At 39.4% G+C, this 22264-nt stretch overlaps 1 protein-coding gene across 3 annotated transcripts in view; it reads right to left on the bottom strand.

Annotated features, from left to right (window-relative positions):
* Positions 1-4612: 4612 nt before the first annotated feature.
* Positions 4613-22264, bottom strand: part of LOC111871108 — a 286680-nt gene continuing 269028 nt past the window's right edge. The window contains exons 1-8 of one of the 3 annotated variants that reach the window (XM_033754173.1): positions 21603-21877; positions 19667-19793; positions 16882-17034; positions 15514-15859; positions 12261-13966; positions 9525-9716; positions 8382-8611; positions 4613-6325 (exon numbers count right to left, since the gene is read on the bottom strand). In XM_033754173.1, the coding sequence (XP_033610064.1) occupies positions 8436-8611; positions 9525-9716; positions 12261-13966; positions 15514-15859; positions 16882-17034; positions 19667-19793; positions 21603-21728 (2826 nt within the window). In that variant the 5' untranslated portion in view covers positions 21729-21877 and the 3' untranslated portion in view covers positions 4613-6325; positions 8382-8435. Of the gene's footprint in view, positions 6326-7939; positions 8612-9524; positions 9717-12260; positions 13967-15513; positions 15860-16881; positions 17035-19666; positions 19794-21602; positions 21878-22264 lie in introns of those variants that run through there. The other 2 variants (XM_033754178.1, XM_023863937.2) reach the window with 2 other exon arrangements.

Raw genomic sequence — 22264 nt, 5'->3', positions numbered from 1 at the left:
CCCACTAAGCGAAATTAAAAGAAAAATTTCCAGTGATATCCAAAAAGAGTTCCGCGCTACTTGTATATTTGTTTAATATCCGTGCCTATCGCACGTGTAGGAAGGAGAACAGAATGAATTTCAACACAATTTTGAGTTGTCTCTATAAGGAACCCCTCCCCCCAGGAATCAGGAAGTAAAACTAACCAAAGTTAAACAGGCATATACATATAATTAGATATGATAAAATCGAAGATTAATTAAGCTAATATGAACAGGAGATTCAACTCTCAACTTATATAAATGTATGTGAGATACAGTGAGTTATATAGACAACGGAGCCGGAATAGCTCAGTCGGTATAGCGACTGCTACTGGCTGGAAGATCGAGGGGTCGGAGTTCGATTCCCTGTAAGGTCAAGAATTTGTGCTTCTCCGTGTCGTCCAGACAGGCTCTGGGGCCCACCTAGCCTCCTTTCCAATGAGCGCCGAGGGATCTTTCCCCGGGAGAAAAGCGGTCGGGTCGTGAAGCTGACCACTCACCTCCAGCTAGTTTCGAGGTCAAGAAAACGTGGGTCTATACGTCTACTCCCCCATACGCAGATTTTTGTGCAGACTCCCGTTGTTAGATTTAACCGAAATCCGTCGAGTAGGTCCCGACATGAAACATGTGGACGGACGCAAAGGCAGTTGACCACTATATTCTGATAATGATTTCGTTTTATGCACATAATTCAAAGCCAATACAAAAATGAGAAAAGTAAAGCATACTTATTACTTTGTCTCTGCACCATGGTTTGAATATTGGGGAGTGAACGTAAATTTTCAGATGTCGGTAAAAACTTTGGGTAACAGTTGAAAATAACTATCCACAGCAGACTTCTTGAGAAGTCCCTCAGCTATTGAAGAGATTTCTTGCCTTCTTTGTGGAACTGGAGTTTACTCTCGTGTTAACAAGAACCAATCCACCCATTCCTGAGCTAGATGAAGCAGGCCCACATCCTGCCCACCATTTTTGGGGGTTATAATAATATTTCCAGGGGCACGTTGTAGTATAGTTGGTTCAGGCAATACGCTATAAGCCGGAAGGTTGTGGGTTCGATTCCAGATGAAGTCATTGGATTCCCCCCAATTTTACCTAATCCTTCCAGACGTTCTATGGCCCTGGGGTCGACCCAACCTCTAACAGAAATGAGTACCAGGAATCTTCCGGGGAGTAAAGTGCGGCTGACGCGTAAGGCTGACAACCTTACCGCCATCTGTGACTCGATTGCCTAGAAATTGTAGGAGCCTCGAATTTTCAGATCACCATGGCCCTCCACGGCCTGTTACAAGGATAGCTTTACCTTTCCCATCTACGAGTAGATTTCCCAAAGGATCCCTTCTTTTCAGGTTTTCCGACTAAATTTTGTGTGCATTTCCTAACTCTCCCATTCATGCTGAACCTACATGCCCCTCCTTCATTTGGTCGTCCAAATGATATCTGGGCATTGGTCTTCGTCTGGTATTCTAAAAGGTATAAAACACACTGCTTTGGAAAATGGCTCTGTTTCCGTCCTCAGGTGAGGAGGGAGACACCTAATTTTTTGGGTCCCTTAGAAATAGCTAACCTCAATCACTGCTCATTGTCCAGTGATTGAGGAGTCTCACCTCTTCACCTTAGGACGGAAACCGACCCAGTTTCCGAAACGTTATTTCTATTAGTTTTTAGAATACATTACCAAACGTAATTAAAATTAACTGAAGTAGCTTTAGAAACAAAGATACAGAACACAATCAATTAATCAATGAACCAATCACTCAAGCAAGCAAGCAAGCAAGCAAGTAAGCAAACAAACAAACAAACAAACAAACAAACAAAAGTCATGGGAAGAAGTAATCGCCTAATTTCTTTCACTGCAGTTTGATTTTCTGACATGACAAGTAAGAAAAAAGACTTTGGCATGTATACAAGATGAAGTCAACAATAAAATACTCTAAATTTTTATATAACCAGAACTGCGTACGTAATAATACAATTAAAAATTGTAAGGTTGTCGCCAGAGCCATATTTCATGATGATCGACTCAGGCATTCAAGTAATATTAAGGTTATTACTGGAACAATTTGAGGGACTGAAGTGTTGATGTTGCTGCTGGGAGGAAGTTACGAAGCAAGCTATTAAGATCGCTTGGGACTGCATGATATAAATACCAAGTTTGTGACAAACGGTTTATGTATTCAAATAATATTGTGTTAAATCCGTTGCCAGTATGCGACTAGTGAAGTCTGAGAACACTATTGCGTGTGTAACGGTGGACTGTAAAGTGTGTAGATCAGCGACAGGGCTGTATTGCCTGTTGTTCCGAGTGACGTATAAAGCGGTCAATAAATCCATACACCAATCCGTACTCCGTCTATAGTGACGCACCTCTACACGTGACATTCTGTTGTCAGAGGTGGTCGGATTGGATACTGGTTTGGATCTTTGATCATTACACCGTCAGTCTACGAAGATGAACAAACAATGGGGCAGATGACGGTATGCCTGCTGGCTGAAATATGAACCAACCGACACGAACGGAGAACCAATCAACAGAGAATGGAAGCCAGATTAGTGGTTGAAACAAAAGCCATTCAAGAAGAGATGAGCACCAATTCAGAAAAATGGACTCTCACAAGAATAAGTTAATGACGGACGCCATTGCGGTGCATAAGGAAGTCCCTAAAGAAGAGGCTGCAATGGAAATTTTCGAAGCACTGAAGAAGCGGTTTGGGAATCGGCATCTAGCTGTAGGAAGCCGCGGAAAGCTGAAGATACGGACCCAGGGCACGCCACCGGTAGAGGGATAGATTGGTATGGCACAAGGGATACTGGTGTAAGGGACAAGGCAAGGACATGGCTGTGTCAAGAACCTAGAATGGACGGACGCTTGGGACGAGACGTCGAGCGAAACCGGAAGGTATCACTGGGATAAGGGACCGACACTTCCAGGAGTGGCTACGTGTTGGAAGCGAGAGGACATCCGGCAGGATCTTCGGGAAAACCATCGGGCTAGAAATCGTGAAGAGAGCCGTCGGTATTTCCAGGGGCTTGCGAAAAAATGATACTGTGGAGGGCTCGGCACCCTCCGAAACGAGAAAAGAGGCTGCACACAGAGTAAAATCTGGAGATGTAGGAGCACCGGCCATTCTAGGTACTTTTGCTTTCACCGATTGGAAAAGCCTGATGATCGTGATAAACATGGACCGATTGGCACCTTATTAGGGAACCGCGGGAGCGGTTGGAGAGTAAACAGCGGAAAAACCGAGCCATGGGAAGAACTGCGAAAACATGCTCAGCCCTCGGGAAGAAGAAATGGCAGTACGTCCGTAGCTATTCGGGACAAATAGCCTTAAGGAGGGAGCACTGTGACATGATACCTGAAAGACGAAACAGTGAAATCAGAGGAGACATCCATTGCTAGGCAGCTGCTCAGCAAACACAACCCCGCGGCAACGAATACGCACTCAGCAATAGAACAAGCCGTTTCTAAGCTACGGATCGGTAAACACACAACAATATGAGTATTGCTGGAAACGGTGCTTTCTATTCGGTCCGTTCAAAGTTGTTATAAAAAAGATTTTATTTAAGAAGATTTAGTCTAGTTCCGGAGTTGCAAGTGAACAGTTAGTGGAGAGTTGGGTTGTGAGAAGATGGTGATATGAGTTCAGGTGTGGAGTGTTAAAGAGAGGACAACGGCGTGAACAGAGAGAGAGAGAGTTACTTTACGACTGGCGACAATCCATGCAGACTCACAGACAGCAATTTTTTTTCAACAGGAAACTTGCTTTCATAGTCCTTACATAACACCTTCTCTGAGGAGAGGATTGGCCTATCATTTATAATTTCTGCTGGTCCTCGCCAGCGCAGTCATTCTCAGGTCTAAATCCCGCGACTCATGACGCCTTACCGTCTCAGATTCGAGACTCCCCCAACCTGGAAGGACAAAGTCCCCGTATTTATATCCCCAGCGAATAGGGTAGTCCGGTTATATCCCAGGCACTGGGTTCCCTTTTAACCAGTTCCTGCTACTCGCAAGGATATGGTGGATGTATTCAAACCCGACTCCACATGGGCTCATGGTCTGGCGTGACCACGGAAGCTGAAGAATCTTCACTGCGTTAAATCTGTTGCCAGGATACGACTTGTGACGAGAGAAAACTAGTGCACGTGTAACGGTGAACTGTAGAGTATGTAGATCAGCGACAGCTCTGTAATTACCTGGAGTCAAGAGTCATGTGCTAAAGTGGTCAATAAATCCATACACCAATCCATACTCCATCTATATCACGCACCCGTACACATGACAATATTGTTACTACCTCAACAATCTGAGAGGCTGCAGTGTTTGTAGTACTGAAGTGAGGGATTTCTTGGCTATATTATTGAAACGATTTCAGGTGGCGTGGTATACATACCAAATTAAGTGAAGACTGATACAGAAGTTCAAGGTTTGTTGGGGTGGAGGGTTAAAAACACAGACACACACAGAAAGCAAGGTGAGCACACATACATCAACTTTTGTTATTTAAGATGTATGGAAAGTACGCTAAAAAACATGGATAGAAGTGATTGTGTTAGTTTCTATACATCATACATCATGCATGGGATATGTAAGTATGTAGGCATGGTTGGTGATCTATCCCTCTTTCTCTTTGTTATCCCATATTGACACAGTATGATATTAATGACATAACAACAGTAACAACAACACACACATGCACACATATCATATTCTAAAGTTTTATTGGCTATTATTTGGACATACAATGCAGTTACAATTAAATAATAACATGAAATTAAAACAAAAAATGCATTCCTTGAAATGGATTAACAATTTGAAGCACAGATTTTTCTAAATAATATTAGACAAATAGGTTAATGCGTTTAGGAGAATAGTTGCTGCGTATTCTTAGAACCAAATGAAACACATAGGCCTAAATGTATTATATGGTGAAATGCAGAATTTCTTAATGTTACATGTGGTACATATACATACATCATAATGCCCCAAAGGGCGGAAGTTGCAAGTGCCCTCGTAACATGAGATAGAGAAATATTTACAAAATTTAGTAAACTGAAGTGAAGATATATCTGGTCCAAAAATGTTTCACTCTTTACTTTTATACTTAATATGTATGTAGGATAAGTCTGCACATTATACAATTGTCATATTCCAACTCAGCTTACAAAATACTTATCAAAATATAAGCATGACTTCAACTGGAGACTTTGCACTTAGAAATGTATCTGGACGTTATCAGTCTGTGTCACGATATTTTCCCTAACTACTATATTAGAATACATAATTTTATACTTTTAACACATTTCAGAAATATCGTGGCATGAATTTAATAAGACATTCAATAGATACTTGACTGGCATGGAGAATAGTCATGCATAAACAGAGAGCTCATACTGTAATGCACAGAGTTGATATAAGAAGTGGACAAGACTTAGAAATAATCTGTGGGTTACATCTGAAAAAATTCTTCCATGTCACATTTAATATGAATGGTGTTAGTGAGCATTTGCATTTGTATTGATCAATTGGTGACATGTGTGTTTCTAATGCTTCTCAAACCTCACAGAATTTTGAGCATAATTTCGGCCATGATTGTGTTATTTATACAAAGCATATTTTCACAAATTATTTTGCTCTAAGGAAGTTTTTACATGGAACAGTTTGAAAAGTGAAGGAAATGAAATAAAATATTAATGGACAACTTTCAGTTTCCACTGTTTCTTTTCCACTTATACATTGTTATACTAGGTACAAATGTGGCATATATTTCATTGAGAAACTGGTAGTCACTCAAGTGACCAATGATTCACTCCTTTTATTCAACACGAACATTTATTACCAAAGTACAAAATAGTCTTCCATCATCATCATCATCATCATCATCATCATCATCATCCTTCTGTAAGTTTCTTTCCTCATGGTAAATTACCAACTCTCATAATAATCAACATCTTTCTTAGATAGGCCTTTTTCCTCGCTTGTTCTGTCACAGCCTTACTTCAGCTCTGTCCTTGCCCTCCCATCCTCCAGTGTCTTACTGGATTTCATTGCAATGTTTGGCATGGTAAATGATGTTCTTCCATTTGATGCGATAAACACGTAAAAAAATATATCAGTCATTTCTCATCTATCCAATTCTTATTGCCTTTTCTACTTCAACTTCTTCTCTAATACTTCATTCCAAACTTTATCCTGAAGTTATTTTCTTCCACATATCTTCCAAAAGCATATTTCTTTACAAATAATTTCTTGTGTATACCCTTATCACTCATGACTCTGCTCCGTGGGATGATCCAGATTCTATAATAGAGAAAAAGATTCAGTTTTGTTTTGCATTTATGTTTCGATTCCATAACTGAATTTAGCACTCCAGTAGCATCCAGTCCCTTTCCTGTTTAGTTGCCTACATCTTTGCAGCTTGTTCCTGTCTTATTGAAGATAGATCCTTATGTACTTAAAACTGGAACATCCTTTCATTTTTGTTCTTGAATCTCTGGATATTCTTCTAAACTAACCAACTCCATGGATCTAAGTCCTTCTTGACAAGCCGCCAGTTTCACATCTACCCAATAATTTCCCAACATTTTATGGAATTCAAAGGTTTGTTACCATGTTCAAAAGAGCCCTCCATTAGCCCCTATCCTGAGCCAGATCAATACAGATACACAACACAATAGGAAGAACTACCCATCACCATGGAATGCAGAAGAACATAAATGGAACAACATATCAAATACTGAAGATAGAAAACGGTAGCACATCAATTGTCAACAATAATTTTAAAAGCATGATGATGACCAAGATCGGTCAAAACATGTAGTGTGATGTGGGAATATGTTTAAGTAGGCTTTAGAAAGAAGTGTCGTACATAAGAAGGTTGAATGAGTTACTTGAATATAAAACCATAAATTATTAAATTTAGCATCTAAATCCATCTTCCCACATTTTTCAAGCAGTTTTAAGGTATAACTTATAAATTTAATTTAAGATATAGTTGGTTCCATACAGCATTCTTATCTTAAAACCACGATTTCCTTCCGTAATTCCTAACTTGGTATTTGTACAAGAGCATTATGCTAACTCAGCTAAATATGTTGAGATTCTCATGGTTTCCCATAATTATAGTCCCCATACAAAGTCCTTATTTATATCCATAAAAACCAAATGCAATTGCTTAAGGATTTCCCAAGCAGAATGAATTTCTCATTCCCTTGTGTGTGTGTGTGTGTGTGTGTGTGTGCATGCGTGCGTGCGCACGCACATCAACACCTAACAGTTCTTAAATTTTACAATGGTATAGATTATGATCTAACTCTTCAATTTTAACTATCTGCTTGTTACTTCATCTGTTGTATATTCAAATATCTTTCTCAGCACTCTGTATTCTCAGACACACTCCATCTATGTTCCTGACTTGGAGTAAGACACAATATTTTCTACTGTAGAACAAAAGAGGAAAACTACAGTCTTGTATATTTCTATCTGTCCACGCCGGCTCGTAGGGCTGACAACCTTGAACCATCTATGAGCCAATTGTCTAGAAAATGTGGTAACCTCAACATCTCACAACCCTATGGGCCTCCAAGGCCTGTTACAGGGATACCTTACTTTTTTTTACACACATATTTACAAGGAACATAGAAAGATATAATATATTTAGCTCACTGGTAGCAGTTAACTGAAATTAAGGCTTTGGGAGTCAGACATTTGCTGTGATTTATGGTTGGTTTGTTTAAAGATGCAGTTAGACAATGTAGGATTGAATGGTTGGGTTATTAGTGTAGATGAATTAGAAAGGATGTTGAAGCCAATGGTCAGTCCTTAACTTGAGGTGTTATACCAGCATTTATCTGGAAGGACTGAGGAAAACAGAAGCATTACTGCAATTTTTTGACTAAAATTGTAGCCTAGTGATCTAAAAGGTACATGATATTTAGATATAATCTTGGGTTCAAGAGTCATCAGTGTGTCATCATTTGTGTAAGTCCCATGAAGGAGATAATATAACTTAATCAATTAAATGGTCTGGCTTTGCACCTTCCCTTCTGCCTGTTCTCTTATAACTTTCATCTGTATCATCAGACAGTGTGCAGCCTCTGGAGTAGGTTAATAAGAAAACATTAACCACTTCACCAGCCAAATTTCTGTATCTGTATTTTGGAGGTATGATGTTTATTGGAGCATGAACTGTGATAACTAAGGATAGCCATTATTTTCCTCAGTCATACCATGTAACTACTTGAATATGATATTTTGTCAAATTCCTTCCCTCCCTTCTCCTTATTATTTGTCATCTATTTCAGCCCTTTAACCAAATGGTGTCATTCATTAACTAACCTGGGAGAGTGAGCCTTACTTTGTGACTGCAGAGCACTGCAATGGTGACATTTCTGTATGCTGAATGAGCTGATTAGCCAGAAGTCAGAAGATGTCCTCCATTGGTGGACCAGACTCTGTATGCATGATGGTGACAGCGCAGTCTGGTGATTAATGGCCTCAACAGCCATGTAGTGCCAGTCACCAAATAGACAAGAGCAAGCAGTGTGAAGCAGCTAGTGAGGCCGTCCTGAGCCTTGAGGATTAAATCTGTACAATTGCAATGTTCTGAAAAGCATTACTTGGACAGACGCACAGTAAAGCAATAGTTGTGTGGAGTACATAATATTTTTAAAGTGATTGTATATACATGGAATGTTGGAGAGCTGACAAATGAACAGTGAGATTGTAGTCACAGGCAGTATTAACTGTTATTTCGAAAATCAGTGGTCTCCTTCAAAGCAGTTATCTACTGCAGCTATACAAAAACTACAGCATTATTCCCAACTGTAGAAATACTTCCAGAAGTCATTCTGTGTGAGCTATTTAGAACAACCATTATAACATACAGAATGTCTTCCGTGGTTTTAAAATGTGATCCCTTAACATGATTCTTTGTGGTAGGGAAGAGGAAGAAGTTGCACAGAGGTGAGTAAGCAGGGTGTTCTGGGATCAAAATCATACAATTGATCATTTGGAAAAGGTTCTTTGATGGAAAGTATTGTCATGGTCCAGGGATGCACTAGTTGAGGAAAAAAGTGTAGCCTCACATGATGAACTTCCTGTCTTAGACATTCCAGAACTTGGGCAAAATCTTTCTGCATGATGGTCTGCTCAGGTAGGACTTGTTTCCAGCTCATTATTCCCTTGTTGCCAAAGAAGCAAAGGAACATTGCCTTGCGTTTTTATTCTGACATCGGCAATTTACTGGGTTAGGGGTGATCCTTGAGGTTTCCACTACATACTCTACAGGTTTTTCTCAGGGTGATATTGAAAATCCCAACTTCCATCACCAGCGGTGATTCTATTCAATCATTCATCATTCTCCTTGACCCCCTGCAAAGTCTCAGGACAAAATACCGTGCTGTGCTGCAGTTGGTAGTTAGTGGGCACAAATTTCACAAGAATGTTTATATTCCAGTTATCTGTCTCCTGTTTATAACTTGAGTACAATTGAACTTACCCATAAGAGACCCAGCGATTAATATGAGCACTCCTGACATAAGGTCCAGAATTACATCCACCTTGTCAAGGTTCCAGGTTTCCAGTGCATCACGCATGACGATATTGCTTGTAACCATTGTAGCTCCCAGGCCCAGGCCGAATATCCCACAACTGATTGTCAGAGTGTCATGTGATTTTGCTTTGGATAAAACTGGAAGCACAAGAACATTGACATCACTCATTCATTCATTCATTCATTCATTTATTTATTGTATATTCCATAAATCCATATACATAGATATAGAACCAGTCACATAGTTAACATAGTACAATACAAATATAAATATATATGTACAGTTTATAATCATTAAAATAGATTAAAAAAAATGTGTTAAATTTATATCAAAAAAACAGTCTTATATCACTATACATAAAATTATGCAATATTAAAATTGTTTATGTTATTATCCTTATTTCTAAGCATATTTGTTACTAAAGAATTCATCACATGTATAAAAAGAGTTTTGCAATAAAAATGTTGTCAACTGAATTTTAAAATTTTTCAAGTCATTAGACATAGATTTGATTTTTGGTGGCAAATGATTAAAGATCTTTACCCCCATGTAACATATTCCTTTTTGGAATTGTGTCAGACTAGTTTGCGGATAATGCAGATCACAGATAGATCTGGTACTACAATTATGCATTTGTGAGTTGAATGTGAACAATTCCTTATTTACTATGACAAACAGAGAGATCGACAATATATATTGAGCTTGTAGGGGGAGGATATCCAGTTCTTGAAACAAACTACGACACGATGTTCTCTTTGTTGTATTTGTTATAATCCTAATTATCCTTATCTGCATCCTAAACACTTTTATATTATGCGGGGAGTTACCCCAGAATATTAATCCATACATTATTATAGAATGTACATAGGAAAAATACATCATTTTTAATGTCTCCAGTGGTAAAAAGGATTTAACTGATCGGATTGCACAATAGGATCTGTTTAACGTATCAATTACTGCATCAATATGACTTTCCCATGTTAAAAAATTTTCAATTTTTAATCCCAGAAATGATATGTTAGAAATACTCAGCTGACTCTAAAGTTGTATTTCTCATTGTAGGAACCTGCATTCTGTAGAACTGTTAAGAAGTACTTATCTTTAGCAAGACTATGGCATTTGAGGTCCTGCCAGCAGTAGCTGTGAAGATTGCTGTCACCTGCTATGTGATTTACTTAGCGACTATTTCTTCCTATTATTTTGGCCTCTGAAAAGGCATCTTTTAAGGGCACATATTCTTTTACTCCTTTCCTTAGTCTTATTGTTTCCATCAAGCCCCTGGTTTCAGTTCCCTCTCTGCCCTTTATTAATGCTCTTTTTGCATGTTGTATTTGATCTTCTACCATCAAGAAGGAGTAGTAAATTCCTCCTATGCAATATTTGTATAAATACAAAAATGAGCAAGTCATGAATATTAAATGGAAATAACTATAACAAGGCAGGACAAAGTACTGGGCCTGGTAGGCGAATATCAAATCTGTTCTCTATAAATGCTACCTATGTACTGAGTCTTTTAGCTATTTTTTAATTAGTCGATAAATTGCAAATGACAGAATTTCTGTCACACAATGAGAGATGTACTTCAGTTACATTTATTTTTTCATTCATTCATATATTTACAATTCTACAAAATTCATGGAGGCGTTTGCCTCAGATATAGAACAAGTCAGCAATACAATATAACATATGAATATACATATATAATCAGATAGTCATCATCGTCAAAATTTTAAATACTCAATATAACAATACATTCCATATATCAAAATAACATATAAAATTACATACATGATCAAGAGACCACCAAGACTCTTAATATAGTCATATAAAATCTAATTTCTTAATATATAACACACCTATATCACAACAGTAATAGTACCTTATACTTTTATCTAGAATACAGAAGGCATTTTGCTATTTGCATTCTATCTCCAGTATTAAAATTATATTGTGTTTGAAATTGATAATTTACAACAAAAGCAGGTCCATTTGTTTATGAACTTGTGTAATGTCTTGAATTTTTATTTAGTCTTTAATTCTTTATGGAGTATAATCTGGTTAATATTCTAGAACAATTATGTATTTTTTCCTTAGTTTCTCTGTTTCACTATCATTACAAAGTTTCTTGCAAACCAGTTCAATGTCTTATTTTAGATGCCATGCATGTTTTAAATATAATCAAGTTTTAACTAACTAACTTATTTACTTATTCAATGCAGCAAAGACATTGAAAAATTACCGGTCTATAGGACATTTGTGTTTTCCTCACTCATTCCATGTAGCAATGTCATTGAAGAGCAATTAAAATAAAGAGTTATAAATTTAAGGACATTTCTGTTTTACTTACTAATTCCTTGAATCAAAATTCTCAGTGAACAATTTATATAAATATTATAAATCAAAAGGATTCTTATATTTTGTTATACTTCAGTTTTTTTTTTTGTTGTTGAGAATGAGCAGCTATGAAAGAAATATGTAAATATGTTTCAGTTTTATGCACGTTATGGTTATGTTAAATTAATATACCTTTGAACTCATATGGCAAATTTTAATATAGACCCTACAACACCAAGTTTCATGAAACTCAGTTTTGTAATTTTGGAAATTAAACATTGAACTGATGAACACAGTAACACTATATCTTATTAAATTACATGCTATGTAGTGAAACTGATACTTACGATGAAGCCCATAGGCAGAAAGTATGTTCCCAGCTGCAAACAGGTATTTGTGCTTGCTTGGAGGAATCTTGGAACACCAGGGAGTTACAAGTAAGAAGCACAACCAGACAAATCCAGATATCGAGACAGAAAACACAGCTTCTTCCTTTGTACACCCATCAATCATTCTTTTTGCTAGCAAAGGGCTTAGAGCTGCAAACCCCATCGGACAGATCCTCTGAGTAAGCCGTAGCAAAAGGGATGGGAAGAAGTAAGGAATTCTGATGACCTCTGGAATATTCCAGTACAGTGAGATGAAATGTTTCCGCAAGTATCGTTGTGAATTGTGGCAGTGGTTGATATGACAACTACAGCTTAATGTTAGTCTTCTTAAAACATGGGACAATGATGAATGATATCTGTACCACCTTCTCAGAGAGTTTGATCCCTGATAACTATCAGATGCACTGTCAACAGCAGTAGTCTCTGAGGATATTAGTTTTGCTGTCCAAAGGGGGTTTTCACTCTCTACTGAATCAAGTGATGACAATACAATTTGATTGACCTCATTATGCTGTTTGACAGTTTTAGTAATATTTGTGTTTGTATTTCTTTGATCTTTTGGAGCTTGAAATGCAAATGAGTCATTAGATTGTAGGTTTTCAGAGATGCCTATGTAATCTATTGACCGATTACTGTCTCTTTGCTCAGTACTGTGACATTTCTGATACTTGTCAGATGACTGACCTCGTTGGTCGTCTACCGAAAATGATGTACCATTCGTTGACAACATTTGTTCAAAGCTTCCTGTGCTCGATCTCTTTAAAACACATTTGTTCTCATGAGGTTTTTTCATATTATGAACATATGTAGTAAGTTCGTTCTCACTTTTACTTAGTTTATCAGAAGGGGGGATGCAGTCACTGCTCATGTTTGATAGGAGAATGACTTCCTTGAAAGCATCACTTTGATTTATTAAGTTAAGCTTATCACATACAGGTACTATGTTCTCCAAACTTCTCACTTTCCTTGTCACACAATCAGTTTTTTGAGCACAAAGAACGTTTGGAATGTCAATACTATTGCTCTGTAGAGAACCAAATTCACTTACATCTGTGTTATCAACATTCAAACTGTTTGTCGTCCAAAGTGCACTATTAACAGGAAGAGCGTTCAATGTGCCTCTTATAGCTTGTCTATCAAGCTCAAGTCCAGAACTTCCTAAAGTTTTGTTAAATGATTTGTTCTCTTCAATTTCGTTATCACGGTTGTTGTTGTCATTGTTGTTGTTATCGTCTGAAATAGACTTGTATTTTGCCAACCCATTTTCCACACAAAATGACACCATTTCTTCTACTGTACCTATACTCCATCTTTTATTTTCTATACAATTGTCAATTAATTTAATATTCATTTCATCAGTATTTAAAAAACTGTCCACACTCCTTGCTCCATAGTGCAATGTATTGTCTGTGAGCATCAAATCGTTACTCACTGCACTTGCATTTTCACGGGTATCAGTAAACTCCGAGTCAGAACTCTCTTCAGATTCTTCCGGAATTTTAGGAAGGATATCAATCCCTTTCTTGTTACATCGTGAGTTGCTTTCCAAAATCACAAGCTGTTTACTGCTATAATTTGTAAGTTGAGGGCTGTCATTGCGAGAAGCACAATTCCTCCAGCTGCTACCAGAAGTAATGTTTGCCAGTGAATTTCTTCCAGTGCAACTGTTAAAAGAACAATAGTTGACAATACAAACCAAAAATTATTACAATTTGTTTAACATTGTAAAGACTAAATCTATTATCAAAGGATTATTACTATGAACTCAAGAATATCATGAGCCAGATGAATCTCCTTGTACACATATCACCCCATACACTGTGAGCTGTACTTTCTACAGCCTCTTCAGCTTTGTCATATTGCAGACCCCCCACAGTAATACATACATTTATGCTACCCCCCCTCCTCTCAGCTGGTCAGTGAGAAGTGTAGTTATGCATGTTATTGCAGGTTCCTCTCAGACTGTAAAGTCACTTAAAACACTTAAATAGCTTTATGTTCTCTCCATCCCTTCAGTACACTATAAAATTTTCCTGTACATTCTTGAAAATTTTCAGGATATATTTCATGGTCTGCAGCTTCATTTTCCAAACGTTCCTATATTAAATCTTACTGACCTGCATAAACTATATTTTAGGTAATTCTTGAGAACATGACGACTCCCCTGAGACCAGGTAACAACTCACACTGGAATCACGACCTGCAGTTTGAGCAACCATGATTTAGGAAGTGAATGTGGATGTTGTTAAATGTACCAAACTTTAGGCATTTCAGTGCCTAAATTCGAAAATAGAACAAAATTATACCGAACCAACCATGATACAAATACCTGTAACAAAATATATACAGCTGACCCCAGGTGGTGACATACACGTACTTAATCTTACCATAATTTCCGTGGATAATTTTATGTGGAATTACTATACAGATTTTATAAAGTAATTTGATAATTCACTAGTACAATTTTGTATAGTGTCATCATCATCAGGTTACTAAAAATGGTCAAAACATAAACTAATTTTTAATAATAACAATTATTGTATGTGTTAGTTCAACATATGCTGTGCTTATGGTCATTCAAATCCTAAGTAATATCCATATGCAACATTATAAGGTAAGCAAAAGGTAAAGCTAGCCCTGGAACAGGCCGTGAAGGCCCATATGGTTGTGAGACTTTGAGGCGCCCACATTTTCTAGACAATCTGCTCACAGATGGCTGTGAGGTTGTCAGCCTTACGTGCCGGCCATCCTCTACTCCCCAGAATATTCCTGGTACTCATTTTGTGAGAGGCTGAGTCCACCCCCATAGTGTGGAGGGCAGGATTAGGTCAATTGAAAAAATCCAATGACTTCAACGGCAATGGAACCCACGAACTTCCGGCTTGTAGAACAGCGCCTCAACCAACTACGCTACCCCATAGCCCCTTACACAACAGTATACAAAAATTGAACATTTAATTCGGCTTAATAAAGTAGTTGTTCAGTTATATAGACATACGTATTTATTTCGCAAAGTAAATATTTTGTAGAAATGACATAAAAGTCTAGAATAATTTGGGACTATACTTGTCTAATGTAGATGGACACTATAATAATGCATTCTTCCTTCCTTCTCCTGCCCCACATCTCAAAACTGCTCCCCTGTACTTAACTATTGTGAGGTAAAGTAGAAGAAGTGACCGACTGCAAAGTAAAGTCAGTGAAGGTTCACCTGTCACTGATGTTGATGTCTCTCCTGGCAGTAGGCAGACCCTCACTCTCTACAAATGTGTAGGCTCTGGGTCGTGAATGATACCGGGATACGGGTGGAAGTCGTTGTTTTGGAGGGCTGATGGTGACTGCCCCAAGAAATCCCTGCAATACTAGACCAGCCTGCAGTAAATGCGCCTGTCGTGATCCATACAACGACATGAAGGCTAGCAACAGCAGTGGCATTGAAAAGTGAGCCAGGGCACTGCCCAGCTGGGGTATAACTAGTGGCGGTCCAGCACTGCGCCAGGGATAGTGACAGTGGAGGATGATCTCAACTTGTGTTAGAACCAAACTCGTGCCCAGACCTGAAAGAACACACATACTTCATTTAAATGTAAGTCATGTGGAGAACAGTACAAATAAAATCAGATTCCGTGGTCTGTAGTCCGCAAGCAAACTATACCGACCGAGCAACCGCCGCTTGTCGAAGAAGTTAGTTCCAACTTTTGCGGATAGAGAGTGTCACGTGGCCAGAGCAACGAATACCCACGGCCGTTAATCTCGGTTTTCCAGACCGGAGCCGCCATTTCCTTGAAATTGGTCCTCAATTATCCTCATGAGGCTGAGTGGACCCCGTTCCAGACCCAACGCTTCTCAGAAAATCTGATATCTCCTGGAATCTGACCCAAGATCTCTGGATCTGTAGCCAGGAACTCTGATCAATAGACCACTAGACCACAGAGGCGGTCTGTGTCTCCTGGAAAGTGATTGTATGTAGTCTGGTAAACGTTTGTCGTAGGTTTGTAGGAATACACTAGTTTAATTTTCAAGGTCAAAGGGTAAGCCATTCCAGTAGCTTGCTCATGTGGCCTAATCTCTGATCCTGAAATGTCAGTACACTTCTATCAGACCAGGCATCACACCGCAGATTTTAATATTTTTCATAGTCATGATTCGGCCCTTAAAGACAACAAACCTCACGGTAACTTCCATATGCTTATTCAACGCACTCATAAATGCTCATCTTGATATGAGTTGCATTATATCAGCCATTAGGCTGAATAGCTGCCATCTTCATCGAGCAAAGTCCTTCTTGAGAGTCAGTCACTGATCAAGAAATTCCATACACCCCCCTTACAGATCCTTGAATTTTCACAAAAGCCTGTCACTGGTCCCTATATTAGATGACTGCAGTCCATTATATCATATTTTACTGAATATAATTTAATACTAAACTCCCATCTATCATAGGTCTCGCAGGCATTCTTCTCCACGTTGATTTTTGGACTAAAATTCTGTACATTAACACTTGTCATGTATCCAGTGCTATGACACTCTCGGTTTATCGTTCTAACATATTTGGTGAAGGGCAAGATACTGTTCTTACCTCCTAGAAAGCCATAGCTTAGGATCTGCAGACGCGACGTATGGAGAAGTGTTGTGGTGGCGATCCCTCCTGCAGCCACCAAGATGCCAGTGCTGGCAAGCAGTCGGGAGCCTTGACCCCTTTTCTTGTCTGACAGTCTCTTGCATAGTGGGTCTGCAAACAGGTATCACAAAATTAATAAATTTTAGGTTGAGAGCGGACTACTTGGAATGCAGTTCCTACAAATCTATATCACACTGTACGAATTTGATATCATAAAGAAAAGGTACTTTCATTCGAAGAACAGGGGGTTTCTAAATGCGCTCTCTGCGGTTCTGCATTTCTCATTGTTCTTGATGTTACTTTACTGTACACGCAGATATAATAAGGGCAAAGAAAACTAAAAGTTTCTATGGGAACAAGGTTGCGTCATTAGCAGTTAGTGACTTGACCATTAGATCAATGCTTCTCACCCACCGGGTTCAGGCGTCAGTTGCTCGTATGCCGAGCCCTCGTTTTATAAAAAAAAAAGAATTTACAGGCCCGCGGTCTCACAAATGTTGAGAACCACTACGTTAGATCATCATTAGAAGGTTACTATATCTTATTTTAAACATACTTCCGGTAATGTTATATTTTAGCGTCCTGTTGCACTAATTTAAGTCCATGATTTATTTCAACCGTTTTCCAGTGCATACACTCATCTATCTCCTCCTCTCTCTCGCACTACATGTTTCGGCACAAAAGTGCCATCTTCAGGTGCTTATTCGATTTACGCTAAACTAAATAACTAAAATATATATTTATCAATATATATGATAAATATATATTTTAATTATTTTAATATGAAGACGACAAGGCATGCAATGAACTAGTTTAGCGTAAATCGAATAAGCACCTGAAGATGGCATTTTTGTGCCGAAACATGTAGTACGAGAGAGAGGAGGAGATAGATGAGTGTATGCACTGGAAGACGGTTGAAATAAATCATGGACATACTTCCGGTATTCATAAGCCGGCTAGAAATTCTGACATAAACAAGATTTTCCTTCCGTAAGGTTGCCTACTCAAGAGTGCCGTACCCTGATTTGTTGAGTAGATGGAATTTTAAGGCACAGTATGAAAAAGAAAAGTTGTTCTCTGCTGAATTAGGTACCACGCAATGAAAGCGTTTGAGTAAATGGAGTTGTAATTCTCTTAGTGGGGGGTGGAGTCTAATTGGATCCACTCGGCACGGCGACCACTGATTGGCCAATTGTAGCGTGGCCCGGGTGATTATGATGATGGAGAATTTGGCGGAATGAAGATTGGCAAGGGAAACCGAAGTACTCGGAAAAAAACCCGCAGCAGGGTCACTTTGTCCACCACAAATCCCACTTGAGCAGACCCGGGATCGAACCCGGGCAGCCGCGGTGGAAAGCCAGCGACTAACCGCCTGAGCTATGGCGCGGCCACAAAATGGAGGTGTAACTGCAAGGACTGATATCTTCAGCACTGATTCGGGAGTGAATGGTAAGCCTGACGCCGTGGCCACTTTATACCTTTATAGTCCTAGGTACCCAGCGGATAAGAGGCTGAGTGGGTCCTAGATACGGTCTCGGTGTTATGGCGGAGGTAATATCTCTTGATCCCAAAACTGAATAATCGAACCCCGATTCCTCAGTTGTAAAGCTCGTAGTCCATAACCTTACCATCATAAATATTGCTACTGCCGAAGTAAAAAAGGGTAGAACTGTAGGGCTCATTTTCTTGTATAAGCGGTAACTATTCTGACTTTCATTCGGTAGATGATTGGTTTGAATCTCGGAGCAGACACACGCTATTCTAACTAAAGATTTCATCAGTCCCTCAATCTGGATATTTTTTCCCCTTTGGCGCTACAGCCCTAATTTGGGCCTTGGCCTACCTCCATGAAATTCTCCTTTTCACTTCGGTTTACTAGGTCTTAGACGTTCGGTAAGACTCCTTGGGCGGGAGATCAGCTCGTCGCAAGATCTCTACCTTTCGCTACCTGTACACAGACGCAGAAAAACGCACATACACAAACACCAAATATCCATGCCCTGAGTGGGATTCGAACTCACGATCTCGGCTTTCAAGCGAGCAAAGACATGCCTCAGACCTCTCGGCTAGCGTGACCGATCTCAATCAAGACAGTGTACCTCTAATTAGATGATAGCAGCTTCCTTACATGTCTTTTTAAATTATCAGCATATAATCAGCTTACTGTTCTACGCAGTATATTCTGAGAGGAACTAAAATAAAGAAACTCCGTGATTTTAGTCCGCAAGCGAACTATACAGACCAAGCGACTGCAGCTTGTCGGCGAAGTTAGTGCTAACTTTAGCGGATAGATGGTGCCGCGTGGTCAGCGCAACGAATCCCCACGGCCGTTAATTTCGGTTTTCTAGACCCGAGTCGCTATTTCCTTGAAATAGTTCCTCAACTATTATCACGAGTCTGTGCACCCCTTTCCAGACCCACTACTTCTCAGAAATAATCTCGTAGCGCCGGGAATAGAACCCGGACCTCTGGATCTGAACGCCGACCGTTAGACCACAGAGGCGAGGAACTACATAAACAAATATTAGTTTTTGCGTTTCTCTAATATGCCTCTTATTAAAATGCCTCAAGAAAAACAATACATGAAGAGTTCTATCTTCTGGGATATAACGCCTTGCAGACCTCCGAAAGTCAACTAACGTTTGAGAAGAATATATTGCCGCCATCTTCAGTGTCGAAGAATAAGTCAAGTAAAAAACCAGTGCGAAGCAGGTTGCAAGCAGAGCGTAGAAATTTGTCTTACTTGCCAAGCAACACGTCACAACGTAGGTAACTGGTGTCCATAGGGCTTCTCGGAGTGACACCTCTGTTTCTTCAACCAGGCTTACTAAGAGCACGCCATAAGAAGCCAGCACACCAGAGACTACCAACTGAAAATAAACGGGAATTGTTAAGAATGAATGCAACTGCACACAAAGAAAGACAAAATCCTATGTTGGAACAGGAATATAAATACATATATGAGAACTGTTAAAATATTCTGGATGACTACGTGAGATTTTCTAATAAAAATTCTACTATTTCGTACCAGACGCTACTGAGGACGTTGATGGGGAGAAGAAACTGTATGTTCATGTTTCGCCGGTAGAATATAATACAATGCCATAATGTAAAATATCTAATTTTTTTAATTGCTATCGGGGTCGGACTAAGTCCCTTGTACTGCGGCCACTTCTGGCCTATTGTGCCAGCCCCAGATGATAGGTGAGGGTGATTGTGGAACAATTGGTGGAATGAAGATTGGCAGGGGAAACCGAAGTACTCGGAGAAAACCTGCACCAGCGCCACTTTGTCCACTACAAATCCCACTTGAACAGACCGGGATCGAACCCGGGCCGCCGCGGTGGGAAGCCAGCGACTAACCGCTTGAGCTATGGCGCGTCGTAAAATAACTAACAAAGTCTTCAAAAATTCATAAATGTGAAAATATCTGTAAACGACGATAAAAGAATCCAAGATACAATCAAGAAGTGGCGCACAACAGCTTAAAACATTGTACAACGAATAGCTTCTTAATTTGTAAGCCCGCCCTTGACAAAATATTATTGGGGAGTTGGAATCGAGGATGCGGTGCATGGGGTACGTTGTGCAAAATCTGAAAGATTAGAAATGCATACAAAATTTCAGTCAAGAGACCAGAAAGGGAGATTAGTTTTGTAGATCAGGGCATCAATGAGAGAATATTAAAATTAATGTAAGAGAAATAATGAATGAATTAATGTGAAAGGAATGGGCCTTCTTGGTCCTTGCACCGCGATCTACAGTGGTCTATTGTGCTTAAGAGAAATAATGTTTGATGATGCAGAGAGAATTCATCTAGCCCACGATATGGGCTAGTGGCGGGCTGTTTCAGTACAGTAATGCAAGGATATTGTCTTTACTAAGTCGAGATTATCTCCTTCCAAATCTACAGCTACTCAAAATTCGCGGGCTCCTCCCCATCTCATCTGACGCTATATAACCTCTCTAAGTGACACGAGTAATGTATGGAACAATGGATTCCTTGTGTATGGTTGCGCCTTGTTACAGGGAAGTTGAGTCATTGAAGCAGACCGAAGTGGCTACGACGGGAACATTTAAGAAAGTTCTCATTTACCATTATGTTTAGAATGAGCCTGCAGTAGCCTGTCTCACCTTCATCTAGTGCCGAAGGTTTAGATAGGTAGGAAATCTGTCTCTACTCTCCTATACGTCATTCCTGGCATGGCACATAAATAATTCAGCATATGAAATCATCTGGGGTAATCCAACCTCCTATCCCATAAATACCGGCCACGGTAGCCGAGTGGTCTAAGGCATGTTATGTCTTCGCTCGCTCGGAAGATGGGATCGTGGTTTCGAAACCCACACAAGCCACGGATGTTTGGTGTGTGTATGCGTTTATTCTGTGTCTGTGTTCTTCTGTGTTTAGGTAGAGGCCTTGTGACGATCTGATCTCCCGTCTGTAAAAAATGATCATGAAAGTGATAAATCAACCCTGTGCCCCAAAGTGGGAGCGAGGGGAGAGAGAAAGAAAACTCCCATAAATACCGAATCACCCTGTCTTCGGGATTAAGACAGTCAGAGCAGAAAGTAATTAATTATTAAACTGGAGGTTGATGATTCTTGGAGATTTAAACCCATAGCTTTCGGTCTTTGACATTGGGACAACTTTGTTATTCGCTATAAGAGGCACATACCTGAATAATAAAAATGGCGGTCAAAACCACCCAGTTACAATCTGCGGGTCCGTCGCTGGAGCTGCTACTTTCAACATCGTCATCCAGCAAGCGCCCTTCTCTCTCGCTAAGTCTTCTCTCTCTCATTGTGACAACACCGAAAATTCTGCACTAGAGGACAGTAGTGCACGTGAAAGAAACGGACACTTAAATTTATCCTTTTTCAGAATTCAGCCAATATGCACTGGCACAGCACATTCAGTCACTCACAAACTGCTTAACCCAAGAACTATTACGAGGAAACAGATATAAACATGCATAAGATAACAGAACTCCACGTACTAAACTGAATTTATTTGCGCACAGTCACGTGAAACTAGATGCCATTCGGAGATATTCAAGTACATAGAACTACAAGGAAACAACTTTTTGAGTTCAGTACATATGTTTGACTTCTAGATGGAATACATACTGTTTAAAAGCTCAGTTTGAGACATATTTCTGCAAGAGATGTATCGCCCTTTTCATATAAAGAATTATACGTCCTAAACTTCCAGAAAATACCAATCATACTGTGTAAAAATATGTATAAATACAGTTCCTTGAATGCTCTAATGACACATTTCTTGTATGTACTCGTAGTGGTCTGCACGAACGCTCTTCTACACTTCTTACGCTCTGGG

The sequence above is a fragment of the Cryptotermes secundus genome, unplaced genomic scaffold, assembly GCF_002891405.2.
Source record: "Cryptotermes secundus unplaced genomic scaffold, Csec_1.0 scaffold152, whole genome shotgun sequence".
NCBI lineage: Eukaryota > Metazoa > Arthropoda > Insecta > Blattodea > Kalotermitidae > Cryptotermes > Cryptotermes secundus.
Note: the sequence above shows the minus strand (reverse complement) of the source record. Positions and strands in the feature narration are given on the sequence as shown.